Source organism: Oncorhynchus gorbuscha, linkage group LG06 (genome assembly GCF_021184085.1).
Source record: "Oncorhynchus gorbuscha isolate QuinsamMale2020 ecotype Even-year linkage group LG06, OgorEven_v1.0, whole genome shotgun sequence".
Lineage (NCBI taxonomy): Eukaryota > Metazoa > Chordata > Actinopteri > Salmoniformes > Salmonidae > Oncorhynchus > Oncorhynchus gorbuscha.
The window spans coordinates 10,309,740-10,323,170 of NC_060178.1; the positions used below are offsets into that span (position 1 = coordinate 10,309,740).

Genomic DNA, 13,431 nt, shown 5'->3' on the forward strand with positions numbered 1-13,431 from the left:
ACTCTTCCAGATTTGTGCAATATACGACTGATTGTTGTCCTATGGACAGAGTGTCCCACCTAATATATGATAATATAATATAATAATATATATAATATAATAATAATAATAATAATATATGATTTAGTTTTATCCAAAGCGACTTACAGTGGTGCATACATTCTACGTAGTCCCGTCCCCACTACCCTGGCGTTCAGCTCTACCAACTGAGCTACAGAAGCACCTCAGCTGTAGATCTCTGCAGTTCATCCAGAGTGATCATGGGTCTCTTGGCTGCATCTCTGATCAGTCTTCTCCTCGTATGAGCTGAAAGTTTAGAGGGACGGCCAGGTCTTGGTAGATTTGCAGTGGTCTGATACTCCAAATCCGGCTTTAAACTTCTTCACAACAGTATCTCGGACCTGCCTGGTGTGTTCCTTGTTCTTCATGATGCTCTCTGCACTTTTAACGGATCTCTGAGACTATCACAGTGGAGGTGCATTTATACGGAGACTTGATTACACACAGGTGGATTGTATTTATCATCATTAGTCATTTAGGTCAACATTGGATCATTCAGAGATCCTCACTGAACTTCTGGAGAGAGTTTGCTGCACTGAAAGTAAAGGGGCTGAATAATTTTGCACGCCCAATTTTTCAGTTTTTGACTTGTTAAAAAAGTTTGAAATATCCAATAAATGTCGTTCCACTTCATGATTGTGTCCCACTTGTTGTTGATTCTTCACAAAAAAATACAGTTTTATATCTTTATGTTTGAAGCCTGAAATGTGGCAAAAGGTCGCCAAGTTCAAGGGGGCCGAATACTTTCGCAAGGCACTGTATGCTCACTAAACATACGCTATACTCATCCAAGCTAGCAATTTAAACTTCAGAGTAATTGTCATGTCAACCTGGACAATGAGAAGACTGCTTAGAAGGGGACAGGGATATGAGTGATAGATCTCTCTCTCTCTCTCTCTCTCCCTTGATCTCCCTCTCTTGCTGTCTCTATTCATCTCCCTCTCCCTTGATCTCTCTCTCTCTTGCTGTCTCTATTCATCTCCCTCTCCCTTGATCTCTCTCTCTCTTGCTGTCTCTATTCATCTCCCTCTCCCTTGATCTCTCTCTCTCTTGCTGTCTCTATTCATCTCCCTCTCCCTTTATCTCTCTCTCTTGCTGTCTCTATTCATCTCCCTCTCCCTTGATCTCTCTCTCTCTTGCTGTCTCTATTCATCTCCCTCTCCCTTGATCTCTCCCTCTCTCTTGCTGTCTCTATTCATCTCCCTCTCCCTTGATCTCTCTCTCTCTCTTGCTGTCTCTATTCATCTCCCTCTCCCTTGATCTCCCTCTATCTTGCTCTCTATTCATCTCCCTCTCTCTTGCTGTCTCTATTCATCTCCCTCTCCCTTGCTCTCCCTCTCTTGCTGTCTCTATTCATCTCCCTCTCCCTTGATCTCCCTCTATCTTGCTCTCTATTCATCTCCCTCTCTCTTGCTGTCTCTATTCATCTCCCTCTCCCTTGCTCTCCCTCTCTTGCTGTCTCTATTCATCTCCCTCTCCCTTGATCTCTCCCTCCCTCTTGCTGTCTCTATTCATCTCCCTCTCCCTTGATCTCTCCCTCTCTCTTGCTGTCTCTATTCATCTCACTCTCCCTTTATCTCCCTCTCTCTTGCTGTCTCTATTCATCTCCCTCTCCCTTGCTCTCCCTCTCTTGCTGTCCCTATTCATCTCTCTCTCCCTTGATCTCCCTCTCTTGCTGTCTCTATTCATCTCCCTCTCCCTTGCTCTCCCTCTCCCTTCCTCTTGCTGTCTCTATTCATCTCCCTCTCCCTTGCTCTCTCTCTCCTCTCTCTTGCTGTCTCTATTCATCTCCCTCTCCCTTGATCTCTCCCTCTCTCTTGCTGTCTCTATTCATCTCACTCTCCCTTTATCTCCCTCTCTCTTGCTGTCTCTATTCATCTCACTCTCCCTTGCTCTCCCTCTCTTGCTGTCTCTATTCATCTCTCTCTCCCTTGATCTCCCTCTCTTGCTGTCTCTATTCATCTCCCTCTCCCTTGCTCTCCCTCTCCCTCCCTCTTGCTGTCTCTATTCATCTCCCTCTCCCTTGCTCTCTCTCTCCCTCTCTCTTGCTGTCTCTATTCATCTCCCTCTCCCTTGATCTCTCTCTCTTTCTTGCTGTCTCTATTCATCTCCCTCTCCCTTTATCTCCCTCTCTCTTGTTGTCTCTCCTTCTGTGTGTGATAAGAGGTGACCTGTGATGCTGCAGACACAGACTTCTCCAAATCATTCACAGCAGCACATCTTAGATCAGACAGACAGCACTACTGACAGACAGCACCACTGACAGACATATAGCACCACCGACAGCACGACAGACAGCACCACTGACAGACATATAGCACCACCGACAGCACGACAGACAGACAGACAGACAGACAGACAGACAGACAGACAGACAGACAGACAGACAGACAGACAGACAGACAGACAGACAGACAGACAGACAGACAGACAGACAGACAGACAGACAGACAGACAGACAGACAGACAGACAGACAGACAGACACCTGGGAGAGCAGCTGGCCTGCTGCCAACTGCAGGAGCAAGCAGGGCAAACTCTGAGAGAAACGAGGGAGAAAGAGAGGAGAGGGGTGGAGGGGGAGTGTGAGGTGGAGGGGGAGGGAGGGGACACTAAAACACAGTGGTGCTTTTGGCTCTAGGCCTGTATTGCTGTCAAGTGTGGGTGTCAGAGGTTTAATACTAATGACATCCACTCTGAAGAAAAGCAGATCAGATCTCTCTCCCCTGAGGACTATATCCATGCACCAATGACAACCTAATTTCTCTGAACTGAATGAAAACCTACACCTGTAAGCCTAACCTATACATAGTCATGATACTTCCCGGAAACACACTGCACACTGTATCGTAATTGTTGCTTTTTCAGTATAATATCTTCAGCATTAAGCTGTTAACCTTTGTGCTGTTTGTTCTGTCTGTCTGACGCCTGTCATTTCTGTTCCTGGGTGTAACATGGCTGCTACTAGCTATTAGCATGAACACATTAGCCTTTAGGACTGTTAGCATAAACCCTTTCTAGCCCAATTCCTGCCCTTTCTGTTTTTTTCTAGTTGTTTGAGTCTGTATCTGTGGTATGTGATGCAACTAGGGGGTCTAGCTATCTAGTTGCATCACATACCACAGATACAGACTCAAACAACTAGAAAAAAACAGAAAGGGCAGGAATTGGGCTAGAAAGGGTTTATGCTAACAGTCCTAAAGGCTAATGTCTGGCTAATTTCACCCCCTCCCCTTTTTTTCCTGTAGTCCACAGTCAACTTCTTGGTCTTACTGACGTTGATGTGATGGGAGATAAAGACACTCAGTCTAATATTATAATTGATCCGTCTCTCAGTATTAAATCTATGGGAGAACATTTCCATCAATGCCGGCTCTACAGGGCTCCCTTGAAAACATCTGTTTTGGACGAGACTTTATGACCACTATCCAATTTACACTCTGTAGTCAATTTAGAAGAAACAAATAAACAGACTCTTATCGACGCCACGTCGGCTGTTTTCAACCAGAGAAGTTGTTGCCTTCACTTTAAGCCATTGTGTGTTCATTAGAGACACTTCTGTGTGGATGCTGGCAGCTGTTTATCTTGGCACAGGTGCATGGCACTAGGATTAGCACACACAGTCCATGGCTCAGATAAGCACACACAGTCCATGGCTCAGATAAGCACACACAGTCCATGGCTCAGATAAGCACACACAGTCCATGGCTCAGATAAGCACAAACAGTCCATGGCTCAGATAAGCACACACAGTCCATGGCTCAGATAAGCACACACAGTCCATGGCTCAGATAAGCCAGGCCCAGTGGCTTAGAAATGTCTGACGGCTTTTACTGCCTCTGGGCTTGTTATCTGGCTTTCCTGGTTTTACTATCTGTTTTGGGACTTTTTCAAAAACGAGATACTAGTTATTTTGACTATGATACACAACATGTCATGTGCCACTGTCACATGATTTCGAACAGACATATTTTGCTGTCTGGATCTCCTCTTCCCTCATGGAACCTCCTCTTCCCTCATGGAACATCCTCTTCCCTCATGGAACCATCACTTCCCTCATGGAACGTCCTCTTCCCCCATGGAACGTCCTCTTCCCTCATGGAACGTCCTCTTCCCTCATGGAATCTCCTCTTCCCTCATGGAATCTCCTCTTCCCTCATGGAACCTCCTCTTCCCTTATGGAACCTCCTCTTCCCTCAATGGAACTCCTCTTCCCTCATGGAACCATCACTTCCCTCATGGAACATCCTCTTCCCACATGGAACATCCTCTTCCCTCATGGAACATCCTCTTCCCTCATGGAACCATCGCTTCCCTCATGGAACGTCCTCTTCCCCCATGGAACGTCCTCTTCCCTCATGGAACCTCCTCTTCCCTCATGGAACCTCCTCTTCCCTCATGGAACCTCCTCTTCCCTCATGGAACCTCCTCTTCCCTCATGGAACCTCCTCTTCCCTCATGGAACCTCCTCTTCCCTCAATGGAACCTCCTCTTCCCTCAATGGAACCTCCTCTTCCCTCAATGGAACCATCACTTCCCTCATGGAACCTCCTCTTCCCTCATGGAACCTCCTCTTCCCTCATGGAACCTCCTCTTCCCTTATGGAACCATCACTTCCCTCATGGAACCCCCTCTTCCCTCAATGGACCTCCTCTTCCCTCATGGAATCTCCTCTTCCCTCATGGAACCATCACTTCCCTCATGAAACCTCCTCTTCCCTCATGGAACCATCACTTCCCTCATGAAATCTCCTCTTCCCTCAATGGACCTCCTCTTCCCTCATGGAACCATCACTTTCCTCATGGAACCTCCTATTCCCTCATGGAACCTCCTCTTCCCTTATGGAACCATCACTTTCCTCATGGAACCTCCTATTCCCTCATGGAACCATCACTTCCCTCTTGGAACCTCCTCTTCCCTCATGGAACCATCAGTTCCCTCATGGAACCTCCTCTTCCCTCATGTTGTTCATCAATACTGTATGAAGCCATAGTGTCCTTGACCGTATATGATGTCATTGTGTCCTTGACTGTGTATGATGTCATTGTGTCCGTGATCGTGTATGATGTCATTGTGTTGCCTGCCTCCTCTAAACTCTCTCTATTTTAATTATATTCTCAGCTGGAATGTCCTGAGTCAGTCCCCCGGTCCAGAGAACAACTCCCAGCATCAGCCAGTGCTGATGGGACCTGCTTCTCCACGATGAGTCTTCAAGATGGCGGCTGCGGCTATGCTAGCGACAATTTGGCGGCTATCACGGCCAGCGGTAGCATGCGGCGGCGCCTGGAGGACCAAGAGTTCACCCTGCGCATCTACCCTGGCGCCCTGGCCGAGGGCACCATCTACTGTCCCGTGGGCGCCCGCAAGAGCACCACTGCTGCCGAGGCCATCGAGCGCCTGCTGGAGCGTCTGAGCCTGGACCGTACCAAATGCTATGTGCTAGCCGAGGTGAAGGAGTTCGGCGGGGAGGAGTGGGTCCTCAACCCCAGTGACTGCCCAGTCCAGAGGATGATGCTGTGGCCCCGCAACGCCCTAGAGAATCGCTGTGGCCTGGGCAGTGGGGAGGACTACCGCTTCCTTCTCCGAGAGAAGAACCTGGACGGCTCCATCCATTATGGAGGCAGTCTCCAGATGTGGCTGCGCGTGACCGAGGAGCGCCGCTGCATGGTGGAACGGGGTTTCTTGCCCCAGCCCGCAGGGGGTGAGCACCCGGCCGACCTGTGCGCTCTCCCTGAGCTGACGGAGCACGCCCTGCTGGAGAGCCTCCGCTCGCGCTTCCGGCAGGAGAAGATCTACACCTACGTTGGCTCCATCCTCATCGTCATCAACCCCTTCCAGTTCCTACCCATCTACAACCCTAAGTACGTCAAGATGTACGACAACCACGCTCTGGGAGACCTGGAGCCGCACATCTACGCCGTGGCGGACGTGGCTTACCACGCCATGCTACAGCGGCGGAGGAACCAGTGCATCGTCATCTCTGGAGAGAGCGGCTCGGGAAAGACCCAGAGCACCAACTTCCTGATTCACCACCTGACCGCCCTCAGCCAGAAGGGATTCGCCAGTGGGGTGGAGCAGATCATCCTGGGGGCGGGGCCTGTGTTAGAGGTAAGGTTGTGATTGGTTTGTTGACTGTCGTGGGGGGGATAATGTGTGTGTGTGTGTGTGTGGGAGACCAACTCAGCATACACAAGAATGAATGTGATCGATGTGTTGTGAAATCTAGGTCATAACTGCTGACTGTATTAACCTAGAAAGACAAGTAGAGATGCTGCATGTAAGGATAGTATATGTAAGGATATGTTAGGATAGTATATGTAAGGATATGTTAGGATAGTATATGTAAGGATATGTTAGGATAGTATATGTAAGGATATGTTAGGATGGTATATGTAAGGATAGTATTCGTGAGGATATGTTAGGATAGTGTATGTAAGGATATGTAACGATAGTATATGTAAGGATATGTAACGATAGTATATGTAACGATAGGATATGTAAGGATATGTTAGGATAGTGTATGTAAGGATATGTTAGGATAGTGTATGTAAGGATATGTAAGGATAGTATATGTAAGGATGTTATATGTAAGGATATGTTAGGATAGTATATGTAAGGATGTTATATGTAAGGATATGTTAGGATGGTATATGTAACAATAGTATATGTAAGGATATGTTAGGATAGTATATGTAAGGATATGTAACGATAGTATATGTAACGATAGGATATGTAAGGATATGTTAGGATGGTATATGTAACAATAGTATATGTAAGGATATGTTAGGATAGTATATGTAAGGATATGTTAGGATAGTATATGTAACAATATGTTATATGAAGGATATGTTAGGATAGTATATGTAAGGATATGTATATGATAGTATATGTTAGGATAGTATATGTAAGGATATGTTAGGATAGTATATGTAAGGATATTATAAAGGATATGTATAGTAAGGATATGTAAGGATGTTATATGTAAGGATATGTTAGGATGGTATATGTAACAATAGTATATGTAAGGATATGTTAGGATAGTATATGTAACAATAGTATATGTAAGGATATGTTAGGATAGTATATGTAACAATGTATATGTAAGGATATGTTAGGATGGTATATGTAATGATAGTATATGTAAGGATATGTTAGGATAGTATATGTAACAATAGTATATGTAAGGATATGTTAGGATGGTATATGTAATGATAATATATTTAAGGATATGTTAGGATAGTGTATGTAAGGATATGTAAGGATAGTATATGTAACAATAGTATATGTAAGGATATGTTAGGATACTATATGTAAGGATATGTTAGGATAGTATATGTAATGAATAGTATATGTAAGGATATGTTAGGATACTATATGTAAGGATATGTTAGGATAGTATATGTAAGGATATGTTAGGATAGTATATGTAACAATATGTTATGATAGTATATGTTAGGATACTATATGTAAGGATATGTTAGGATAGTATATGTAAGGATAGTATATGTAAGGATATGTTAGGATAGTGTATGTAATGATAGTATATGTAAGGATATGTTAGGATAGTATATGTAAGGATATGTTAGGATAATATATGTAACAATAGTATATGTAAGGATATGTTAGGATAGTATATGTAACAATAGTATATGTAAGGATATGTTAGGATGGTATATGTAAGGATATGTTAGGATAGTGTATGTAATGATAGTATATGTAAGGATATGTTAGGATAGTATATGTAATGATAGTATATGTAAGGATATGTTAGGATAGTATATGTAATGAATAGTATATGTAAGGATATGTTAGGATAGTATATGTAATGATAGTATATGTAAGGATATGTTAGGATAGTATATGTAAGGATATGTTAGGATAGTATATGTAAGGAATGTATATGTAAGGATATGTTAGGATAGTATATGTAAGGATAGTATATGTAAGGATATGTTAGGATAGTATATGAAAGGATATGTTAGGATAGTATATGTAATGATAGTATATGTAAGGATATGTTAGGATAGTATATGTAAGGATATGTTAGGATAGTATATGTAAGGATATAGGATATATGTAAGGATATGTTAGGATAGTATATGTAGGATAGTATATGTAAGGATATGTTAGGATAGTATATGTAACAATAGTATATGTAAGGATATGTTAGGATAGTATATGTAAGGATGTTAGTATATGAAAGGATATGTTAGGATAGTATATGTAACAATAGTATATGTAAGGATATGTTAGGATAGTATATGTAACAATAGTATATGTAAGGATATGTTAGGATAGTATATGTAATGATAGTATATTTAAGGATATGTTAGGATAGTATATGAAGGATATGTTAGGATAGTATATGTAAGGATATGTATAGGATAAGGATATGTTAGGATAGTATATGTAAGGATATGTAAGGATAGTATATGTAAGGATATGTTAGGATAGTATATGTAAGGATATGTTAGGATGGTATATGAAAGGATATGTTAGGATAGTATATGTAAGGATATGTTAGGATAGTGTATGTAAGGATATGTTAGGATAGTATATGTAAGGAATAGTATATGTAAGGATATGTTAGGATAGTATATGTAAGGATATAGTATATGTAAGGATATGTTAGGATAGTATATGTAAGGATATGTTAGGATGGTATATGTAAGGATATGTTAGGATGGTATATGTAAGGATATGTTAGGATGTGTATGTAAGGATATGTTAGGATGATATGTTAGGATAGTATATGTAAGGATATGTTAGGATAGTATATGTAAGGATATGTTAGGATAGTGTATGTAAGGATATGTTAGGATAGTATATGAAAGGATATGTTAGTAGTATATGTAAGGATATGTTAGGATATATATGTAAGGATATGTTAGGATAGTATATGAAGGATATGTTAGGATAGTATATGTAACAATAGTATATGTAAGGATATGTTAGGATAGTATATGTAAGGATATGTTAGGATATGTATGTAAGGATATGTTAGGATAGTATATGTAAGGATAGTATATGTAAGGATATGTTAGGATAGTATATGTAAGGATATATTAGGATAGTATATGTAAGGATAGTATATGAAAGGATATGTTAGGATATATTAGGATGTTATATGAAAGGATATGTTAGGATAGTATATGTAATGATAGTATATTTAAGGATATGTTAGGATAGTATATGTAAGGATATGTTAGGATATATGAAAGGATATGTTAGGATAGTATATGTAAGGATATGTTAGGATAGTATATGTAAGGATAGTATATGTAAGGATATGTTAGGATAGTATATGTAAGGATATGTTAGGATAGTATATGTGTTATATGAAAGGATATGTTAGGATAGTATATGTAAGGATGTTATATGAAAGGATATGTTAGGATAGTATATGTAATGATATGTATATTTAGTATATGTAAGGATAGTATATGTAAGGATATGTTAGGATAGTATATGTAAGGATATGTTAGGATAGTATATGTAAGGATATGTTAGGATAGTATATGTAAGGATAGTATATGTAAGGATATGTTAGGATAGTGTATGTAAGGATATAAGGATAGTATATGTAAGGATATGTTAGGATAGTATATGTAAGGATATGTTAGGATGGTATATGAAAGGATATGTTAGGATAGTATATGTAAGGATATGTTAGGATAGTGTATGAAAGGATATGTTAGGATAGTATATGTAAGGATATGTTAGGATAGTATATGTAAGGATATGTTAGTATATGTAAGGATATGTTAGGATATGTTAGGATAGTATATGTAAGGATATGTTAGGATAGTATATGTAAGGATATGTTAGGATATATGTAAGGATATGTTAGGATAGTATATGTAACAATAGTATATGTAAGGATATGTTAGGATAGTATATGTAAGGATATGTTAGGATAGTATATGTAATGATATGTTAGGATAGTATATGTTAGGATAGTATATGTAAGGATATGTTAGGATAGTATATGTAAGGATATGTTAGGATAGTATATGTAAGGATGTTATATGAAAGGATATGTTAGGATAGTATATGTAAGGATGTTATGGTATATGAAAGGATATGTTAGGATAGTATATGTAATGATAGTATATTTAAGGATATGTAAGGATATGTTAGGATAGTATATGTAAGGATATGTTAGGATAGTATATGTAAGGATATGTTAGGATATATATGTAGGATAGTATATGTAAGGATATGTTAGGATAGTGTATGTTAGGATATGTATATGTATAGTATATGTAAGGATATGTTAGGATAGTATATGTAAGGATATGTTAGGATGTTATATGAAAGGATATGTTAGGATAGTATATGTAACAATAGTATATGTAAGGATATGTTAGGATAGTATATGTAAGGATATGTTAGGATGGTATATGAAAGGATATGTTAGGATAGTATATGTAATGATAGTATATTTAAGGATATGTTAGGATGTTATATGAAAGGATATGTTAGGATAGTGTATATGTAAGGATATGTTAGGATAGTATATGTAAGGATATGTTAGGATAGTATATGTAACAATAGTATATGTAAGGATATGTTAGGATAGTATATGTAACAATAGTATATGTAAGGATATGTTAGGATAGTATATGTAAGGATATAGTATATGAAAGGATATGTTAGGATGGTATATGTAAGGATATGTTAGGATGTTATATGAAAGGATATGTTAGGATAGTATATGTAAGGATGTTATATGTAAGGATATGTTAGGATAGTATATATGTATATGTAAGGATAGTATATGTAAGGATATGTTAGGATAGTATATGTAAGGATGTTATATGTAAGGATATGTTAGGATAGTATATGTAATGATAGTATATTTAAGGATATGTTAGGATAGTATATGTAAGGATATGTTAGGATAGTGTATGTAAGGATATGTTAGGATAGTATATGTAAGGATATGTTAGGATAGTATATGTAAGGATATGTTAGGATAGTATATGTAAGGATAGTATATGTAAGGATATGTTAGGATAGTATATGTAAGGATATGTTAGGATGGTATATGAAAGGATATGTTAGGATAGTATATGTAATGATATGTATATTTATAGGATATGTTAGGATAGTATATGTAAGGATATGTTAGGATGGTATATGAAAGGATATGTTAGGATAGTATATGTAACAATAGTATATGTAAGGATATGTTAGGATAGTATATGTAAGGATAGTATATGTAAGGATATGTTAGGATAGTATATGTAAGGATAGTATATGAAAGGATATGTTAGGATAGTATATGTAATGATAGTATATTTAAGGATATGTTAGGATAGTATATGTAAGGATATGTTAGGATAGTATATGTAATGATAGTATATTTAAGGATATGTTAGGATGGTATATGAAAGGATATGTTAGGATAGTATATGTAATGATAGTATATTTAAGGATATGTTAGGATGTTATATGAAAGGATATGTTAGGATAGTGTATGTAAGGATATGTTAGGATAGTATATGAAAGGATATGTTAGGATAGTATATGTAACAATAGTATATGTAAGGATATGTTAGGATAGTATATGTAACAATAGTATATGTAAGGATATGTTAGAATAGTATATGTAAGGATAGTATATGTAACAATAGTATATGTAAGGATATGTTAGGATAGTATATGTAACAATAGTATATGTAAGGATAGTATATGTAACAATAGTATATGTTAGGATAGTATATGTAACAATAGTATATGTAAGGATATGTTAGGATAGTATATGTAAGGATAGTATATGTAACAATAGTATATGTAAGGATATGTTAGGATAGTATATGTAACAATAGTATATGTAAGGATATGTTAGGATAGTATATGTAACAATAGTATATGTAAGGATATGTTAGGATAGTATATGTAAGGATATGTTAGGATAGTATATGTAAGGATATGTTAGGATAGTATATGTAAGGATAGTATATGTAAGGATATGTTAGGATAGTATATGTAAGGATATGTTAGGATAGTGTATGTAAGGATATGTTAGGATAGTATATGTAAGGATAGTATATGTAAGGATATGTTAGGATAGTATATGTAAGGATATGTTAGGATAGTATATGTAAGGATGTTATATGAAAGGATATGTTAGGATAGTATATGTAAGGATGTTATATGAAAGGATATGTTAGGATAGTATATGTAATGATAGTATATTTAAGGATATGTTAGGATAGTATATGTAAGGATATGTTAGGATAGTGTATGTAAGGATATGTTAGGATAGTATATGTAAGGATATGTTAGGATAGTATATGTAAGGATAGTATATGTAAGGATATGTTAGGATAGTATATGTAAGGATATGTTAGGATAGTATATGTAAGGATGTTATATGAAAGGATATGTTAGGATAGTATATGTAAGGATGTTATATGAAAGGATATGTTAGGATAGTATATGTAATGATAGTATATTTAAGGATATGTTAGGATAGTATATGTAAGGATATGTTAGGATATGTATGTAAGGATATGTTAGGATAGTATATGTAAGGATATGTTAGGATAGTATATGTAAGGATAGTATATGTAAGGATATGTTAGGATAGTGTATGTAAGGATATGTAAGGATAGTATATGTAAGGATATGTTAGGATAGTATATGTAAGGATATGTTAGGATGGTATATGAAAGGATATGTTAGGATAGTATATGTAAGGATATGTTAGGATAGTGTATGTAAGGATATGTTAGGATAGTATATGTAAGGATATGTTAGGATAGTATATGTAAGGATATGTTAGGATAGTATATGTAAGGATATGTTAGGATAGTATATGTAAGGATATGTTAGGATAGTATATGTAAGGATATGTTAGGATAGTGTATGTAAGGATATGTTAGGATAGTATATGTAAGGATAGTATATGTAAGGATATGTTAGGATAGTATATGTAAGGATATGTTAGGATAGTGTATGTAATGATATGTTAGGATAGTATATGTAAGGATAGTATATGTAAGGATATGTTAGGATAGTATATGTAAGGATATGTTAGGATAGTATATGTAAGGATGTTATATGAAAGGATATGTTAGGATAGTATATGTAAGGATGTTATATGAAAGGATATGTTAGGATAGTATATGTAATGATAGTATATTTAAGGATATGTAAGGATATGTTAGGATAGTGTATGTAAGGATATGTTAGGATAGTATATGTAAGGATATGTTAGGATAGTATATGTAAGGATAGTATATGTAAGGATATGTTAGGATAGTGTATGTAAGGATATGTAAGGATAGTATATGTAAGGATATGTTAGGATAGTATATGTAAGGATATGTAAGGATGTTATATGAAAGGATATGTTAGGATAG

At 37.5% G+C, this 13,431-nt stretch overlaps 1 protein-coding gene across 1 annotated transcript in view; it reads left to right on the forward strand.

The window, feature by feature from the left end:
• Positions 1–13,431, forward strand: part of LOC124037512 (unconventional myosin-IXAa-like) — a 342,685-nt gene that overhangs the window by 79,492 nt on the left and 249,762 nt on the right. Inside the window, exon 2 of the mRNA XM_046352288.1 lies at positions 5,180–6,166. Coding sequence (XP_046208244.1) covers positions 5,261–6,166 — 906 coding nt within the window. The 5' untranslated portion in view covers positions 5,180–5,260. The remainder of the gene's footprint in view (positions 1–5,179; positions 6,167–13,431) is intronic.